We start from the raw sequence: 20,790 nt of genomic DNA on the forward strand, positions 1-20,790 counted from the left end.
CAAGACTGATGAAACTTCGTCGGGATCTGTGGGGACCACTACCACCGACGTCGAAGGTTGTGGTGCTGTCACTGGAGCACTAGGAGGAATCGCAGGTGGAGAGACTGGAACCTGCTGAGGTCGAGGCTCGTTTGGTTTTTCGGTCCCGATTCGTTGACGCTGACGTCGATGACGCGGCAGAGATGAGTCAGATGATGATGACACATAGATATATTTGGCCCGCTTGCGTCGACGGCGTCGATCGGTCGACGTCTACGAGGAGCTGGTGGAAGAACAGCGATGTTGACGCCGATGACGTCGGCCTCGACGCGACATCTCCGAGTCAGAAGAAGATGGGGAGCGCTTCTGACGCCAATGCTTGCTTCGGCGTCGGGTCGGTGACACGTGCTCCTTTTTCGAAGAGCGCTTCCCGTGCGGTGATCTCGACCTCGAAGAAGACGTCGGGGTCGACGGAGCTGGAGATCCCCGCCTATGAACAGATGGGCTCTGCGGGGCCGAAGTCAAGCCCGTGGTGACACCTACGAGCTGACTCGGAGTTGGAGAGGGAATGCCCAATGGCATAACCGGCTCGGCTTGTCGAGGAGGCAGAGAAGGTGCTGTCTCCGACAAGTATCCCTTGTCCCTCGACGAGTCCTCCAAGATAGGAGATGGCAGGGACTCAGAGACGGGAGGAAGCAGAACTGCAGACTCCTTAGCCTTAGTCTGAGGTTTCGCCTTACTTGGCTTTGCAGGTTTCGAAGCGGCGTCCGCTTTCGCTTTAGCAGCTGATTTTTTAGTCGGGGCCGCTTTAGCCTGCTTGGACGAGGGCTTTGATGGACCCGGTTGCCGAAGGGGAAACCATTTCAGAGTCCGAAGGCCTGGTGGCTGATAGGGTCGACTCCCACAGATAGTAATTAAGGTGCTGCTGTCTCGCCTTTAGCGCTGCCTTAGTAAAAGTCTTGCAGTGCTTGCAAGACTTGGTGAGGTGAGCTGCACCTAAACAAAAAAGGCAGCGGTCGTGCGGATCTTGATGTAGGATCTTCCTAGAGCAGGCCACGCAGCGGCTGAAGGGGCCTGAAGGCATAAGCCAGCCGTTAGGTAGAGTGGAAAAAAGGCGGGGAAAAACCGAGGCAGCCGAATTAGCTAAGGAAAATCCGAAATGAAGTCCGAAAACAGTCCGCGTCCAAGGGGAATAGCAATTCAACAATCCAAAGTCCAGTCCAGGTCAGAAACACGAAAATTTGACTAACAGAATTATAAGAAACACAGAGCTTGAAGGAGAGGTTCCAAATCGCTAGGCGGAAAAATGGAACTGAGGCTAGGGTGGGCGGAAAATGCGCAATACAGGCAGCCTTACATTTGTTACTTTTTTCTTGTAGCTCGAGAATGTTCCGAGAGGACCAACCCTGGCGCTGGATTAACCCTTCTGTGTGCATTCACAGAAGACCACGATGAAGAAGTAGAATTTAGTTTCTGTGGAGGGTAGATTGTTCAATTTCTAGTGGGTAAAACCATTTTTAGATCATTTAATCTGGAGTTATCTGGGTAGATGGCCATCTTGTTTGGGTGTTGCATCATAGCCCTTGGTTCTTTGTCATTCTTGATACTTCTGAATTTGCTTTCAAGATCTGCTCTGTAAATGGACAGTTCTAGATCTCCTGCTTGTCCCTATCTTGTTTTCAGAGCTCTGAGAGTATATGCAGTGCAAAATTCCTTACCTTCTAGGAAATGGTCCAAAGGAAGAGGTCTATACAACAAGACTTCTAGTACTCATGCCGACACCACAAGCTTTCAGTTTTAAACATGTAAAACACCATTTGGGAATCAGTAATAGCAATTTTTATGTGGGTTCCTTTGTGGTTGCTTATACTACAAAAACAGTTCAGGAAAATTTGTTTCCTTTGGGAGATTTTTGTTTTCTTCCAATCAGAATTTCAGGAAAAAAAAAGAGAGGACGTATTTCATCTATTTGGATGTACTGTATTGGAATGAATTTTGAATCAGGGGCTCAAAATCAACAATGCTCAACCTGTCTCCTAAGGTTCTTAAAGTTACCATTTTATATTCCAAAAGTACCATAAAATGACACTTCAGCAGCCATCATTGACACTGCCCTCCCCCAAAATTCAGTTCAAAGTTATTGTCAGAATCTGCACTGTAGCAGCATGAAAAATGATCTTTCCCTCTTGTATCTCTCTCCTTTGTTTAAAATCCTGTATGCATCCTAAATTGCCCCAGTGTCTCATGGCTCCAGTCTCAGAGCCAGAATCAGAGAAGATGAACTTGTCTGTCTAGATGATCTGTACCACTGAATGTGCAGTTTGAATGAGCTCTTGATACTGAACCCAATGCCACACTGCAGTTTGGCATTACGAAAAGGTCTCTTGGAACTGTAGTTTGGCCAAAAATGTACCCTACCTCTTTGACATAGAAAACCTTTATGTTTTGTAGTCCTGATAAATCTAATTATAAACTACAGGTACACGGATACATGAATTTTATTAACTACAGACATATGCTTATGGGTTTGACATGTTGTTCCTATCTATGTGCAATTTTCTATTGATAAACAAGTGTTCTGGTTTTTATGGCAAATTGAGGCATATTCAAATCTGTTAAGATTTAAAAAGAAATCCCATGTGGAACGGTAGCAGGTGATGATTACTATTTGAGGGACTTTAATTTTATTTTACAAGAAGCCTGCTGCTAATATAAGATTAGGAGGTCATTATTTAGTTAGTCATTTTAGTTAATTTATACTTTGCCCTTCTTCCAATAAAATGACACAAGGCAGCTTGCAACTAAAACTCCATGGATATTTACAATCACAGATTATAATATTAACATTAAAATGCAGTTAAACCAACAGATTACTAAAACATTATTAGTTAAAACAAATTAAATATATATTTAAACTACCTGATAAAAATATGCTGCACCCCCCTACTGAAAAACAGAATCCTGCAAGGACATTTTTAGAAGTTAAAAAAACAAATTGAAAAGGAGTTCCACATGTCAAGAGCAGTCACCCAAAAAATACCCTGTTCTTGGGTCTTCAGCGAATGTGCACAAGATGGTGATGGCACTGAGAAAAGGCTTTATCCCAATGATCTCAAGGATCAGAATAGATTATATGGGAAGGTACATTCCTTCAGACAGCCTGAAGCCATGTAGGGCTTCATTGGACAGAACCAGCACTTTGTACAGGGCTCAGAAACAGAATGGCAATCAGTGAAGCTGTTGTAACAGGGGAGTGATGTGATCCTTGTAACTCAGCAGTCTGGCTGAAGCATTTTGAACCAAGTGAAGTTTCTGAACCATCTGTAAAGGCAGCTCCAGGTAGAGCACATTACAGTAATCTAAACAGGATGTAACTAAGGCATGTGTCTCTATAACCAAATCACATATTTCAAAGAGCCATCACAGTTGGTGCGCTTGCTTTAACTGTGCAAAGGCACTCCTGGCCATTGCTGAATCTTGGGAAGTCAGCCTCCGGGATAAATCCAGAAATACACCCAAGCTATGAACTTGAGTCTTCAGGGAGATCGCAAACCTCATCTAATATGGAACGGATCCCTATGCCTTGATCTTGCTAGGACCTCTGTCTTGCCAGAATTAAGTTTCAGTTTGTTTGCCTTCATCCAGTCTATTACAAATATCAAGCACTGATTTAAATCTAAGACAGCTTACTCGGGATTACATGCAAACAGGTTGGATGCCATCACTGATGGCACCGAACCCCAAAACTCTGGACAACCTCTCCCAGAAGGTTCATGTAGGCATCAAATAGCCTGGAGGACGAAACAGAACCCTGAGGGACACTGTAGACCAAAAGCCAGGGCGTCAAACAGGAATCCCCCAGCATCACCTTCTGGAAGGACTGGAACCAGTGCAAGGAAGTGCCTTCAAGTCCGATCCCAGTTAGGTGACCCAGAAGAAAACTATGGTCAATGATATCAAATGCCATCAAGAGATCCGGAAGAACCAACACACTTCCCCACCTCGTTCTCAGCATGTCACCCACCTATGAAGAAGATGTGGGTTGCATATAACTAGTGTGAATACAAAAGTCGCACATACACACGCCCCAGTTATCTCTCTGCTTCCCATTGTGATGGAGAGAAAAATACACAAAGATGACCCTTTCTTCACGGTTATTCAGCTGTCATACTTTGTTCCTTAAACACATAGCATCCATGTACTAAGCACTAAAGGGAGAGCAGAAAGGATTTGACATTTATTGAACTCTTAACTGAAAAGCTGAAACATAATAAGAGGAAGGGACAATTAGGTATCCTCAGTAATTGCAATTTTGTCTAAGGTTCTCCACCACCAGTTCCCCCATATCACTACTTTGTGTCCCAGCCCAGCCGAGGGCATGATCTGATTAAACAAGCACAACCCACTGGATTTGGTTGTTGAGTAATTTCACCACTGAAGCCCCCAGTCATGTTCAGCACAATTTGCTACACACTGGAATAGAGGAATGCTATGATCCATTCACAGTTTTAGTTTAGCTACACCTTTAACACTTGTCTGAAAAGATGATGCAAACATTAATTTGCTACTGCTCAGGAAAAGGCAGCATACTGGTGAAGAAAGTGAAGCATGAAGGAAGAAAAGGTACGACAATACATGTAGCCCAGAAATGAGTGAGGAATGTAGTCTAACTCTCTATGTCTAGATTCACATTCTTTTCTCCCACATAAAAATATAAGATGTTCTTCCTGTAGCGTTAGGGCAATGCCTATCTCTTTCCACACAGAGCTATCAATGTTTTGAACTGCCACCAAAAAGGCCCGTTTCTCCTGACGTCAATAGATTTTGCAGACAAAAACATAATTTAACCATTTTTACTATTATGCACTGTTTATAGTTAGCAATTATGATCCCGGATCTCTCTGGTCCTGGGCCAGAAAAGTTCAGAGGCACTCTATCATAGCACCAGGATGTGTGCTATGTGTGATACTCACATCATACAGGAGGTCAGTCCACCCTTCCATGGTGATACACTGGAAGACAGTCAGCACAGCAAACAGAATGTTGTCAAACTGAGTGATCCCATAGTTGGGTCCTTGCCAGTATTCTGCACACCTGGTCCCATTAGGGCAGAGGCGTGATGGTGCTTCTGTTCCACATGGAGCTTCTTGTGTGATTTCATCTGGGAAGGAGGGAACAGAGGGCTGGTAGTATGACTGTTGCAGACAAAATAACAGGAGCAGGTAAGTACATATAGGAGACAGGAAAAATGTTGTCACTCACTTATTAAGAGCAGTGCTTGTAGTTTAAGAAGCCACTTCCTCCAGGATCATTACTTAGGGTTTTCAAGGGTTCACACAAATGACAAATGCATTTCCCCCCTACATGTAGTAACCTTTCCCAGGGTGTTTATAGGCATTTTCTAAAAAAGCATTTTGGCCCTGCAAGGAAAGCTCAGTTGCCTTCCATCTTTGTTCTTCAAATTATACAGACTACCTGATCCAGATCTGTCTTCTCATATTTATGAGAAACCATGTAGATTTAAACTGGGAGCAGGCAAAAGCTCCAGAAATCTAGGGGCCAATTTTGACCACAGGGCCAACCATGGACTGCAGAAGATCCCCCCCCCAAAAAAAACTGGAAACAGACAGAACTCCATTTTTTTAAATAAAATTCCTTTGGGATTTGGGGAGAGGGAAGAATAAAGCACACATAGGGCTGGTGTCTTGTTTAAGTGCAAAATCGTGGCACCACAGTCTTCTGGGAAAAGAAATCACAATTTTTAGTTTAATTCCCCCCCCCAAGGATAGGGTTTCAAGAGAAGTTTAAGATCCATAAAAGACCTCAAGAGATGCAGGGGCCCCCCAGGATCCCAGATTCCCACTTCTGAATTAAGCAATGACCCTGTTTATTGTTATGCGCTTTCAAGTTGGAACTGACTTATCGTGACTTTAATAGGGCTTCCAAAGTGATATAAGGAGTGGTTTCACCAGTGGAACTGAGCAGAGATTCAAACCAGGGATTTTTGAGTCTTAGTCTGTTACTATATCCACTACACCACACTGAGTACCCCAATGATTTTGAATATGATTGTTCTTGTTAAATTACGCAATCACTTGCTTTCAAGATATGTAGGTTGGTGGATAGGTTCTTCATGATACTACAAGTTGTTAGCCAATGAGGGCTCTACAAGCAGATTCCTTATCAAATTGGCCAAATAAGGAAAGCATATGAAAAGTGTTTTATACTAAGTATGAGAAGGAAGAAACCACCACTGGGACCCCAATGGGTGGGGTGCCTGCTCTTTCCTCTGAGCTGGGAGAATTTGAGACCACTAGCTCATTAACAGAACGGGGAGATGTGCACTGGGCCAAGTGGGTATTGGTGCAACCCAGAGAACCCGAGGCCCAGAAATCTAGAACACCCACTGACATCCCTGGGGAGGTGACTCCAAAAGGACCCATGTAAAGAGGAATGCCTCCAAGAGGAAGAGGGGCAACTGGTCTCTGGGAGGTAGGAGGTATAAAGCAGGCTCTGGAGGTGGAAAGGATGATCAGGAGAAGGAGGCGGAGAGAGAAGAAGCACAGCAGATGGCAGAACGCCATGCAGATGTGATAGTGGAGGCATTGAAAAGGAGAAAGATTGAGGATCTGCCTTAGGGGAACCCCAGGAAGTCTACCAAGTAGGGGCACAACCCCTGGAAGAACCAGAACCCCCCAGGAGACTGGGAGTACCTATACAAAGAAAATCCCTGGACTGGGGTTATCGTACAACTAAGAGTACTGTGAGAAGAGAAACCTCAATCCTTAGCTTCTCCCCAAATCCATTTACTGGGGTGGGGAATGGAACACTGGGAGTGAACACATTGGCAGCAGAAAGCTCAGACTGGGAGAACTGGGTACAACCCAGCCAGGACAGTGGAGGAAAAAGAAAAGAGCTGAAAGGAAACACCTAGTTGAGGGGCAATGAATCACCAGACAGAACTGGGACTGCCATTGCTGCCTTCATTGGGTGGGCATATAAATTCTCTCTGTTGCAGATGGCAATGTGGTGGACAACAGGACTAGATCTGTTTAGAAAGGAGGGGAAAGAGACTGAACCAAGGGACTCTTGGACTCTAGTCTAAAGGACACTTATAGGAACTTTTCTGAAAGAAGCTCCTTGAGCTGGATGTGTTTCTCTTGACCCTGTTTTAATAAATTCCATTGTTATTGAAGTCTCTACTGTGTCTCCTATGAAATCAGGGATGGAAGGAGCTCGCGCCAAAGCTGCCATTGTTAGTGGGGCTCACACTACTTTTTTAAAGTACATCTGTATATTATGTCAGTCACACCAAAGAAGGCATTTCTCAACGTGTATGTTTAGATATGAACCATGCTCAATCAGATGTATTCCTAGAACAGATGAGTCTGGGTTCCAATGCAGAGATTCAGAACACAGCTGAAAAAGTTCACCTTGTCAAAGAAAAAAAATAAATTCATATATATATATATATTAGCAACACTGTGGACCCCCTCTCTTGTTTGAGGTATCCACACTGAGAACACACAGGATAGATAATTGCATACACCAAGAACAGAGAAAATATAAAAGGCAAACACACAACTCTGACTCTAGTTGCTTGCTGCTCCAAATAAACCGCAGACTCTATAAATGGTACCCATTTATTTGGAGGCTGTCTAGGAGGAAAACTACAACACCATGCAAAGGCTGAAATCCTGTTGCTTAGCGTAGTAAGTTACAACTAGAGTAGACCCATTGCTGGGGATTTGCTGGATCAACTCCCTAGGTTTCACTGATTCATGGGTTCTACTTTAATTATGACTTAGGAAGTTAAGCAACAGACAATAAAATATACACAATCCATATGAAACAACAGACAAAAACCATGTGACACAATAAACTCACATACAAATACAATTAAGTACAGTATATGACATTCTAAGTATAGCAGAAGTCCTACATCTCTGGTTCTGAGAATAGGTACATGGAGGGCTGGCTCGAGCAGTGAGAGCGCCATAAACACAGGTGACCTGTTTCCTATGGCAACAGGCTTCAGTTGGGCCTATTTGGCAATGAGACCTGTGAGCTCCTGGTGCTCTTTGGCTTGTGATGGATTCCTTGAAGCTATTTAAATTTCACACAGTGCCCCTGTAATTCTGCACAGTGTCTACATTGCTGGGGTCACTTTGGTAAATTTAAGTGTCAAGTCCTAAGTCTAATCTGCTTGGCAAATGAACTCAGGGCAACTGGCAGGACAACAACAGTCCCAGAAAGGCTTTATGTGAAGATGGTTCATGTAAAAAAATTGGAGGGGTCAAAAGCTGGCTCACCCACTCCTTGAGAGGTAAAGTATGAAAAAGCCAAGCGAGCTGGTAATGGCATAGATTGCACTGTTGGCACTGCCAGAAAAAGAAACCAGGAAATCTGTTTCCCAGACTCTGATTATAGGCATATCTTGAAAACAGGCTGGATCCAAACTCCTTAGCACCCAACATACAGCCCAGGCCCAACTTCATGCTGCTTTGGAAGCCATTTTACAGATGTACTATGAATTGCATGCTAATTCAGAACTACATCTTGCCTTTCTGGTTCAAGAAGCACAGCATGGATCTTTACTTGTTTGAACACTGCTTCAAACTGTTAAAATTAACAGGTTTTTTAAAAAAAAGTTATGGAAATAATTCTCTATAAAATGTCAGAAACATTATAGGGATCAGTTTTGCATTTATATATACATACTATATACTATATACCATATATATGGTATATAGTATATGTGTGTGTGTAGTATATTTGTGTATGTGTGTGTGTATGTATGTATATGTATATGTATACAAACACACACACCATATGTACATATATACTAGATAACATATATATATGGTACCTAGTATATACTATGTATGTATATATAAATGCAAAACAGGGTGAACATCATCATAGTTACATATAGACCATATTTTTGTTATTTAGGTTATATTTACTTTTGTGTAGTTTGTTTTAACTGTCTGTTAACTGCCCAGAAAAGTGTTTTGGCACTAACGGGGCAGTGTGTGTGTGTGTATAGATATATACCATATATATATATATATGCAAAACAGGGCAAACATCATCATTCAACAGACACAACAATTAACTGATATACAGTATGGAACCTGGTTATATTTCTCACGAACCTATTCTGGAATTCATGCAAATAAGAAGCAGTACACAAATATTTCTAATAAATAACCCTAGACGTGAACATCCCCAGCCAGGCTCATCTAAGCAGCCAAAATATCTCCCCTGTCCAAAGCTTCCTATCCAGCTTGAAAACACTGCACACCATCTGATTTGGAGTGGAGGGAAAGAAGAGGCAACAGAAAGAAACAGAGATGCTGTTTACTTACCTGTATGAATATCCTTGCAGGCGGTGTGAAATTTCCCCATATAAAATTCTAACCCTATGATTGCAAAAATAAGGATTGCAAAAAATAGGAGGAGGCCAATTTGTAGCAGAGGTATCATGGCCTTCATGATGGACTTAAGGACGACTTGTAAACCTGCAGGAAAAAGACAGAGAGCAGAGAATGATCCACATACAAGGGATCTACTAGCATGGAAACAGCATACACTACTGAATTATCAACTGGATTAAAGAATGACTGATATTCTTCTCTCTGTCCTACACAAAATCTCATATCATCTTTCAAACATAGAATTCCCACTTCATTTATAGAATCCAGAAATGCCAGAGACAGGATATTGAAAGGAAGCATGTTCCTCATTGTTTACACAAAGTGTGTGAATATTATTTGTGTTTCCTTCTTCTACTGGTGATATGATCTATAAGGAGAGGAGCTAGATCAAAAGGATCCAGTAAGAGGGAAGAGTGGAACAGCTGATATTTGGCAAACACCACTTTGAAACACCACTTTGAATATCAAGTAACTTGATATTCCCAGGTGAAGAATTTAGACAGACTAAACCTCCAAAGTTCATTTTGACAACCATTCTGTATTAGAATGCCTTCCATTAATGTAAGGTTCTTACTCTCCCTATTTTAAAATTCCCAAAATTTAAATAGACTCAGGACAACAGAGACTTCCTAGGCATTTCTCTCAATGTACAAAAACACTGGAAATATATACAATGGTGCCTCGCTAGACAGTTACCCCGCATGATAGTTTTTTTGCTAGACATTGACTTTTTGCAATCGCTATAGCGATTCACAAAACAGTGAGTCTTATGGGGGAATTTCGCTGGACAATGTTTGGTCCCTGCTTCGCAAAATGATTTTCACTAGATGACAATTTTGACAGCTCCCTCCACGCTCACAAAACAGATGTTTTCGGGACCTAAGCTTCGCAAGACAGCGATTTAAACAGCTGACTGGCAGTTCGCAAAGCGGCTTTCCTATGGCTGATCTTCGCTAGACAACGATGATTCTTCCCCATTGGAATGTATTAAACAGGTTTCAATGCATTCCAATGGGGAAATGCTTTTTGCTAGACAATGATTTCGCTAAACAGCGATTTCAGTGGAACGGACTATCATCGTCTAGCGAGGCACCACTGTATAGTGAAACCACAATCCTGACTAAAGATCTGGTTTCTGAATGTGGAAGGCGCAGGAATGACAGATTGGCAGAGCAATGCTATGTATACTAAAGTTATGTCATATTCTGTTCAATGGAGCTTTCTCCAATGACTCTGTCTGTACTAGGATGGCATGCTGGATTTAACAAGGGGAGAGAAGACCCATTATCTAGGCCCATGAAAACTGTGAAGAAGAGTTAAAATTTCCCCATAGGTGATGGCATGGATGGGTAGTGAAATTGCAGGAAAGCTTTAGATAAATGCTGCAAAATGAGAAGCTGTCTGGCTTTGATTATAGGTTAAGGCTGATACTTCAAAGCATGGCACTTCAAGAAGGTTGCAGACCAGCTGCAAGTCATGAACTGAGGATTAACTCACTTGGGATTCCCGACACTAACTTTAGTGGCCTGAGCACACGAACTGCCCGCAGAGTCCGCAGGTCAAATTCGGTGCCAACTGTTGCCAAGATGCTGCAAGAGAAAGAGAAAGTGTTTATAATGTGGCTTTCCCAATGAAGATACTCAAAATCCAGGCTGCAGCTGCTGGGAAGCAAACCTGGGCTTCACAAAGCATGCTAAAGAAATCATATGTCCATTAAAACCATCATTGAGTATATACAAGATCAGTATACAGTATATTTGCAGTGCACTGGATTGATAATCAGGAATAATTATCACACCTTGATTTTGTACCCCAAATAACATACATAATTATGAGTTTAGCAGCACTCCATTTGTAAGCATTAATTGCACTGAAAGAGTGGGGAAGTTATTCATCAAATAGACTGTCTTTACCTGTGTGCTCCTAACAGGAGTTTTATGTGCAGAAGTTAAACATATAAAGAGTCCCTCTTCAAAATGACTAAAGAAGACAAATTCTCTTATCAGCTTGAATGTCAGTATCCTACTAAAAGTATATAGCTTCCTCTTTTTTTAAAAAAGTTTTGACTTCAAAGTATGCATGAAACAACATTTGTATGCAATAGCATCTCTTATTTCTAAAATACTTTTGTAAGAAGTGACTTCAGTGAGAGTAAATTAAAATAAAGCGATAAAATCTGAGGAAACTGGGTTTACATTTCTTCTTATAATTAATCTTCTCATAAAAATCACTGTGCCAGGGCTTGTATTCACCTCTATAGAAAAAACAAACAAGCAAACTAGCAAAGAAGTATACCCCTTAAGTACACCATGAAAATGAAATAATGCAGTATACGATCTGTAGATCATAAGCTTGAAAAAGTCTCTTCTGACTATGAGGGAAAAATTATAACCTGCTCCCTAATGAACAGCCTAGACTGACTATTATCAATATAACACACCCATACATACACACAGCCATATACAGTAATGGTGATATAGCACTTGTGTGAACTAAATATAATACAGTTTATAATGGTGGCTAATACCAAAGTATTACCAGCAATGATTTTGCCAGTTGCGACAATCATACCAATTCTTATGGTAATGTTGTATGTGTGCTTCAGACCATCTCCAGCTGCTCCCATGCAGAAGGTGGGTAAGCAGCAACTCAACTTCATGTCAGCAAGAATATGGAGTAAGACTGAAGCACAAGCCGGCAACCCAAGGAGCCCTTCAAGAAAATGTGTTGCAGTCTGAGGGCACATGTGGCAATGTTGTGGCAGCAAATGCAAACCTCAATGCAATGCAAGGGAAATGATCTGTGTAAACCAACTCTCTGCTATAATATAGGATATCTAGCTGTGCTTTAGGCATAAAATAAAGATCATATTGTTTATGTGCTCATTTCAATAAAATGTATTCTGAGAACATGATATTTGTTTTTTATTTTGCTAAATTGGTTTATTTTTTTGTTTTTATTGCTGTAGAATTTTATTGGTATTGGTTTAGACAGTTGTTAGCCACCTAAAATCCTTCTTAGGCTGTAAATGAAGAATATACATTAATAAACAAAACCTTCCCTTGCCTTTAACACATTAAAAAAAAAGCAATGCCTTGCTTAAAGTAACGTTCAGACTTTCTTTATTGGGATATCATAACCTCTTTTGCTCACATTCTTTTTGTTCAAAGCTTGCAGTCATAATTCCCTATAAATGATTTCTATCCCAAATTTGACATAATCTAATCCACCTCTCCTTCCCAAAATCTGGGAAAAATCCCAGGAATTTTGCCTATGATTGGTTCAAATAAAATGATGATCATTATTATAATCTTGTCACTTTTGTAGCAATACTTTCTGGATGGTATTGTTGTCAGCAAGAGGTAAAGACAGAAGGATCCGCACCCCTGCCCCGTTTCAGAAAGATGCAGCAATCCTTTTAGCAATATCCACTCAAGGATTTTTGGTTAAGCAATCTTTCCCCGACTTCTTCCCTCTTCCCAACTTAAAAGTGACTGTGTTTTAAAGGATAGTAATTGTGTTGTAATGAGACTCCTTGGCTGTGGCATTACAAGTTATTCTCGCTGTGTCCCTATCTTTTTCTTATGGTAATTAAAAGCTGAGTCAGATGGACTCAATGAGGAACTCTGATTAGGAACCACTTATCTGCTCTGGCCATGTGAATCAGCAGAAGGGAGAGAGAAAGGCTATATGTCACAGCCACAGACAAAGACAGAGATGCCCCTAGCTTTGAACTGACGTAAGCCCTTTATTTATTTATTTATTTATTTATTTATTTATTCAATTTATATGCCGCCCAAACTACCCAGAGGTCTCTGGGCGGCTTACAATAATTAAAATTCAATACAGCAAAAGATAAAATAATTAAAATACAATTAAAATACAATTAAAATTGCCATCAGACCCACAGCTAATATTATTTCAGTTAAAAGCCTTCTGGAACAGGAAGGTTTTGACCTGGCGCCGAAATGTCATCAGCGTCGGCGCCAGACGAATCTCAGTCGGGAGGGCATTCCATAGTCTGGGGGCAGCTGCCGAAAAGGCCCTTTGTCTACAAGCCGTCCCTCTTACCTCCTTAAGGGACGGCTCTTTCAAAAGGGCCCCCTGGCTAGATCTTAACTGCCGGGTAGGTTCATATGGAAGGAGGCGGTCCTTCAGGTATCCAGGGCCCAAGCCGTTTAGGGCTTTATATGTCAAAACAAGCACTTTGAATTGGGCCCGGGCAGCAACTGGTAGCCAATGTAACTTATACAGAATCGGCTTGATATGTTCCGTGGCAGCTGCACCACTCACCAGCCGCGCAGCTCGATTCTGGACCAGTTGCAATCGCCGGACCGTCTTCAAAGGCAGCCCCACGTAAAGCGCATTGCAGTAATCTATGCGGGATGTTACCAGTGCATGTGTGACTGTCATGAGACTCCGCTCGTCCAGGTAGGGCCGTAGCTGGTATAATTTCCGCAGCTGAAGGAAGGCGCCCCTGGCCACCGAGTCCACCTGGGCTTCCAGTGTTAGACTGGGGTCCAGGAGCACCCCCAAGCTGCGGACCCTGTCCCTTAGGGGGAGTGCAACCCCATTCAGGGCAGGGAAATGGCCCTCCAGCCTGTCCGGCGAAGCACCCACTAACAGCACTTCCGTCTTGTCTGGATTGAGTTTCAATTTATTAACCCTCATCCAGTCCATTATCAGGTCCAGACACGAGTTCAGCACAGAAACTGCCTCACCTGGATTGGTGGAAAACGAGAGGTAGAGCTGAGTATCGTCAGCATATTGCTGACTCCTCAGCCCAAACCTCCTGATGACCTCTCCCAGCGGTTTCATGTAGATGTTGAACAGCATGGGGGACAGTATTGAGCCCTGAGGAACCCCATGACATAAATGCCATGGGGCAGAGCAACTGTCCCCCAGCACCACCCTCTGGACACGGTCAGCCAGGAAGGAGCGGAACCACTGTAAAACAGTGCCCCCAACTCCCAACCCAGCCAGCCTATCCAGAAGGACACCATGGTCGATGGTGTCGAAAGCCGCTGAGAGGTCCAGGAGTATCAACAGGGTCACACTCCCCCTGTCTCTCTCCCGGCAAAGGTCATCGTACAGGGCGACCAAGGCAGTCTCTGTACCAAAACCCGGCCTGAAACCCGATTGAAATGGATCCAGAAAATCCGTTTCATCCAGCAGCGCCTGGAGTTGCCCGGCCACAATCCGCTCCAACACCTTGCCCAAATAAGGGAGGTTTGCCACTGGTCGGTAGTTAACCACCAGCCTTGGGTCCAGGTTAGGCTTTTTAAGGAGTGGTCGAATCACCGCCTCTTTCAAGGCGGTAGGGACCACTCCCTCTCTCAGAGAGGCATTCACGGCCTCCTGGACCCAGGTGCGAACCCCCCTGGCTGATCTTCCAATTAGCCAGGATGGGCAAGGGTCGAGCGGAGTGGTGGTAGAACGGACAGATCCAAGCACCCTGTCCACATCATCAGGTCTCAACAATTGAAACTCATCCATTAATACTGGACCTAAGCACGGCGCACTGGACACATCCTCTGATTCTGCAGTAACTGTGGAGTCCAACCCACTGCGAATCTGAGCGATTTTTCCCTCAAAATGTATGGCAAACTCATCACAGCGAGCTGATGAGCAGTCCGGGACCTCCACCGGATTTCCCGGTTGAAGAAGATCCCGGACCACCCGAAACAGCTCTGCTGGACGACATTCTGAGGAAGCAATACGGCTGGAGAAATATTGCCGTTTCGCCAGCCGTATTGCCACGAAATAGGCCCGATAATGGGCTCTAAGTCGTGTTCGATCGGACTCCCAGCGGGATTTCCTCCACCTGCGCTCCAGCCGTCTCCCCTCTCGCTTCATCGCCCGCAGTTCAGAAGTATACCAGGGAGCTGTCTGGGCTCGGCGAGCAGGGAGAGGACGCTTAGGCGCAATCGTGTCAACCGCCCGGGTCATCTCCCTATTCCATAGGGTGACCTGAGCTTCGACAGGAGCGCCGACCATATCAGACGGATAATCCCCCAGAGCATTCAGGAATCCATCTGGATCCATTAGTCTCCAAGGGCGGATCATCTTAATAGATCCCCCACCCTTGCAGAGGGAAGAAGACGCTAATAGACTGAACTTGACCAGGAAGTGGTCTGACCATGACAATGGGGTCACGACCAGCCCCTCCACATCCAAACCACCATCTTCCAGTCCCGTTGAGAAAACCAGGTCCAAGGTGTGGCCCTTCTCATGCGTCGGACTGATGACACATTGAGACAGCCCCATGGTTGTCATGGTGGCCATGAAGTCCTGAGCCGCCCCAGTCAAGGCAGCCTCGGCATGGATGTTGAAGTCCCCCAGCACCAACAGCCTGGGAGTCCTCAACATCAGGTCCGAGACTACCTCTGTCAGCTCAGGCAGGGAGACTGTTGGTACGCAGCAGGGTGGGCGGTACACCAACAGAATCCCTAACCTGTCTCGCGAGCCCAACACACAATACAGGCCCTCGAGACCTCCTCTCAAAGGGACAGGAAGCCTGGTCAAGGAGATAGAACTCCTATAGACTATAGCAACTCCCCCTCCCCGACCCTCCGAGCGACCCTGGTGCTGGACTGAGTACCCAGGCGGACATAGCTGGGAGAGGGGAACACCACCCTCCTCTCCCACCCAGGTCTCAGTAATGCACGCCAGGTCAGACCCCTCATCCAGAATTACATCATGGATGAGGGCAGTTTTATTTTGTACTGACCTGGCGTTCATCAACAGCACCGTGTGGCTCGAGGGTTTGCTGATATGGTCGCCTGATACCATCTGGTTGGGGGTAGAACTAGAAGAGGGGATAGATGTAAGATATCTAACCTCTCTTCTCCTACGCGGGCATGTCCTACCCCCACCGCCATTCCTTCCCCTACCCAGCACCACCTCAATGGCTGCCCCCTCCAACACCCTCCCCCCTTCCTGTTCCATTAGATCCACTGTGGGTCTCTTCTTCATTGATGGCAATTAATAACAATTTAAAAACATTTAAAACATATATAAAATAAAACTTTTCTAAAGCCCCTTCTCTCCCTCCCAGCCATGTAGCTCATGTTGAGAGGGGGATGAGGCAGCCAGGAGCAGCAGGGCCTGATCCTGCAGGCACAGGGGAAGGTTGAGCCAGCTCCCTTGAGAAAGGGCTGGCATCCAACAGGGGCCCGACCACAGTTCCACTGCCTCTCACCCAGTGGGCTGTGGCCGGCAGATGGTCTCTTGTTCCCTCTATCAGCAGGCACGCTCGTCCGGTCAGGTCCCAAAGGAAGCTCCGGTTAAAACCTTTCTCTCCCCCTGGGCCAGGTGGCCGGTGTTGGTAGGGGATGAGGCAGCCGGGAGCAGCAGGGCCTGATCCTGCCAGCACAGGGGAAGGTTGAGCCAGCTCCCTTGAGAAAGAGCTGGCATCCAACAGGGGCCCAACCACAGTTCCACTGCCTCTCACCCAGTGGGCTGTGGCCGGCAGATGGTCTCTTGTTCCCTCTATCAGCAGGCACGCTCGTCCGGTCAGGTCCCAAAGGAAGCTCCGGTTAAAACCTTTCTCTCCCCCTGGGCCAGGTGGCCGGTGTTGGTAGGGGATGAGGCAGCCGGGAGCAGCAGGGCCTGATCCTGCCAGCACAGGGGAAGGTTGAGCCAGCTCCCTTGAGAAAGAGCTGGCATCCAACAGGGGCCCAACCACAGTTCCACTGCCTCTCACCCAGTGGGCTGTGGCCGGCAGATGGTCTCTTGTTCCCTCTATCAGCAGGCACGCTCGTCCGGTCAGGTCCCAAAGGAAGCTCCGGTTAAAACCTTTCTCTCCCCCTGGGCCAGGTGGCCGGTGTTGGTAGGGGATGAGGCAGCCGGGAGCAGCAGGGCCTGATCCTGCCAGCACAGGGGAAGGTTGAGCCAACTCCCTTGAGAAAGAGCTGGCATCCAACAGGGGCCCAACCACAGTTCCACTGCCTCTCACCCAGTGGGCTGTGGCCGGCAGATGGTCTCTTGTTCCCTCTATCAGCAGGCACGCTCGTCCGGTCAGGTCCCAAAGGAAGCTCCGGTTAAAACCTTTCTCTCCCCCTGGGCCAGGTGGCCGGTGTTGGTAGGGGATGAGGCAGCCGGGAGCAGCAGGGCCTGATCCTGCCAGCACAGGGGAAGGTTGAGCCAGCTCCCTTGAGAAAGAGCTGGCATCCAACAGGGGCCCAACCACAGTTCCACTGCCTCTCACCCAGTGGGCTGTGGCCGGCAGATGGTCTCTTGTTCCCTCTATGAAATGTGTGGCTCCATACTTCAAGATAGAACTTACTCTGGAGCACGTACTGCATTCTCATGTCCCAGAGCAGAATAGGATGGAGATTAGTCTATAGTTTCTAAACTGAAACTACTCTTTCCATTAAAAAGATGCAGAAAAAGAAAATTCAAAGTTCATACTGGGTTTATTTCCACATTTATTCTATAGTGTACAATGTGAAATTTACCAACCTATTACCAAATGCATGACAAGCATCCATTGGGGCTCATACAGCTTGGACAAAAAAGTTATGTATGTAAAAGCCAGCTCGCACATCACAGCAGTTCTTAATTTCCTAGAATGCAGCATATGAGGGCAGGAGAGCCATCTGCCCCTTGAAACCTGAATGTATTTATTATTATAAAATACAAAATGTAAGCCTTGCTATTTCAATGTGTTGTAAACAGGCAGATATCTTGGCTGGCGTCCTGTTGCACAACTTTACAACATGCAACTCGGATGATGGCCATTTGGGGGAATTAAACATTTCTTATTTTTCCTTGCCCCAGCTCTGGGGATCCCTAGAGATACCAGAAGCCTTTTGGAGAAACAGAATTGGCGTGCGGGGGGCGGGGGGCAGCGGCATGGGTGGCTCTTATGTTGGAAAATTGCCACTGCCAGTCCCAGTCCTCTTGTTTTGTGGCTTCCAAATGCTTCCCAAGGACAAAAGGGATCCCTGTTCTGGAAACTGAAGGGCAACAGGATCCTGATCATTGTTTCATAGTGGTATTTGAATTGTGGTAACATATATGCCCAGGATATATTCCTATGGACACCCTTGCCATGTAATGGTGCTCTGCCATTTCTCCGTTCCATGTACTGCTGCATAGGTTAAAGTCTCCACCATTTCTCCATATCCCCCACACCGGGGGGGGGGGGACTAATTCCGGTTCCCTGTGCTTAGTATAAAGAAAGGAAAATACATTGCTTCCAGCTTTGATCACAGAGTTTGTCTGTCAGATACAAAACAGGGAGAACAGAATGAGTTGGACGGCTATAGTAAGAATGGAGAGCCAGCCCCCTTTGTTAGCATGGCTGCCACTCCACGAGGAACAATGTTACTGTCCTTTCAGTACAAGTGTGCAGTTTAGAAACAGAAACCATTCTGATAGTGGGCCTCTGTGAGGTCTTCTCTTTCTATGCTTTAAAGCACATCAGCTAGGCAGCATGTGTAATCTCTGGAGTATCTGGGAGAAGCCAAACCTGTGCGATAACTGTGTGGCTGCTAAGGAAGCCAGACAGCTCAGTGGGTTGGAGCCCCAGGGATCAGGAGCGCAGTTCCCCACTGTCTCTCCTGCAAGAAAAGCCAGCCTGCACACTTTGGGAAAAGTGCATGGTTCCAGAGTTCTCTCAGGGAGGACTGATAGACCCGTTTGAATTGCTTTATACTCAGTAAACCTAGGTCGCCAGAAGTCAGAATTACTGTAACTTGATGGCACATTCTCATTGTTGTTGCTGTTGCTGATGATAATGATGATGATGATGCTTGCCCTGTCTGTGACTGCACAGTTTAGGATCTGATATCTGGGTAAAATACTCTAATCTGATTAGAGAGGAAAGTAGAACTATGACAAAAAGCAGCAGGGAAAGGACAAAACTATGAAATCTACAGAGCCCCATCCTTGTTACTTTTTTTTTAAAAAAAGAAGGCTGACTGCCAACAATGTATTGTCAAACTCAGTTGAGATATAAACAGCAAGAAAGCCATGCAATCTGAGGTGTTGCTACACTAAAAACCCCTTTAAGCCAGCCAAAAACAAATCTTGATTTGATTCACAAGCCACCAACTGGTTCTTTCTATTTTTAATGACACAGTTATCAAGGCTACAAAGACTATATATGTCTTTAAAATATGATCACCACGAGAATATTTATAGCAGGACTGGTGTTAAATAGCTTGCTCTAAAAAAGCTATGGGTGAAGCTGCTGTCATATCCTTCAGCAAGAAAAAGAAAGGAGGCACTCCTGAATTATATATTCACATGTATCTCAAGTAAGAAATTGACTACTTTATGTTATACCTAGCTTATTATCTTGAAGATACTGTATTACATTCATGGAACAAGAGATCTCATAACCATAAGGGACTAACAATGGGGGCATTTTAAAAGCTCTTTGCCTATTAACAGTGCTATATAACATTACAAATGAAGCAGTGGTGGCTCTGTATCAAGGTCAAATTAAAGCCATTCTTAGTTGATACAGGTAGTGTTCTCTGGTTCAGCAATCCAGAACCAAAGGTTATCAGCTCATGTCTATGGTCCTAAGCACACCTACTTGAAACAAGTCTTACTGTAAGCAACAGGATTTACTTAAGATTTATGTATGAGTGAATACCGTCGGAAGCTGCGTATGTCTTCTTATTATAGCACTAACAGGCATTTCTGTCTCAGTGGGAGATTGGGGGGATTGGCAGGAGGGTGGTGGAGGAAGGACAGAATTCCCACACCTCCGTACTTGTATTCCTGATGTCTTCCCATAGCTGTAAATAGAAAGTTCAAACAAGTAAATTTAACTTCCTATGCCATTTGGCCCATGTTTGCAGACAGGGCCAGAAATGAGTCCTAATGAAGCATATACACAATAGGACTAAAATATTCAGGAGTACCTAAAATCAGGCCCATTTTAATGCTCTCAACCCACCACTCTTCCCGAGTCTATAGCAGGCCTCTGCTTGGGAGCGAAGAGGCCACCTGATTCACTCCTCACAAGCTCTGTTTTGGCTGCCACTGCAAACTACTTCATGTGGAAAATGAGTCAGGCAACCTAGGACCTTCCCCCCCCCACCCCCGCTTCTCTCCTGGCAGAGCTTCTGTGCTTTGAAAAGGTGCATGGCAAGCAGAAATACAGGATGTGAAGTTTTTCTCCAGAATGCAGATGTAGTAATAGAAAAAGCCTCATTCTCCCCCCCCCCCATGAATTTCAGCTTAATATGTAACTTTTGAAGACACAGAAGTCTTCAGGAAAATAAGAGTTGACACATTATGCACTGATGAAATGAGCCACTTTCAAGCACACCAATTGTGTAAGCTGTGTAGAAGAAAACAGTGCACTTCCCAGAGGCATGTTCATCTTGCTTTTGGCTTTGTTTTCAATCAG

General features: G+C 44.8%; 1 protein-coding gene across 9 annotated transcripts in view; it reads right to left on the reverse strand.

The window, feature by feature from the left end:
- Window positions 1-20,790, reverse strand: part of CACNA1A (calcium voltage-gated channel subunit alpha1 A) — a 355,947-nt gene that overhangs the window by 184,324 nt on the left and 150,833 nt on the right. For all 9 annotated transcript variants that reach the window (XM_078385849.1, XM_078385848.1, XM_072990312.2 and 6 more), the window contains 3 exons: window positions 10,917-11,008; window positions 9,351-9,503; window positions 4,953-5,140 (listed from right to left, as the gene is read on the reverse strand). In XM_078385849.1, coding sequence (XP_078241975.1) covers window positions 4,953-5,140; window positions 9,351-9,503; window positions 10,917-11,008 — 433 coding nt within the window. The remainder of the gene's footprint in view (window positions 1-4,952; window positions 5,141-9,350; window positions 9,504-10,916; window positions 11,009-20,790) is intronic.

Source organism: Pogona vitticeps, chromosome 2 (assembly GCF_051106095.1).
Source record: "Pogona vitticeps strain Pit_001003342236 chromosome 2, PviZW2.1, whole genome shotgun sequence".
Taxonomy (NCBI): Eukaryota; Metazoa; Chordata; class Lepidosauria; order Squamata; family Agamidae; genus Pogona; species Pogona vitticeps.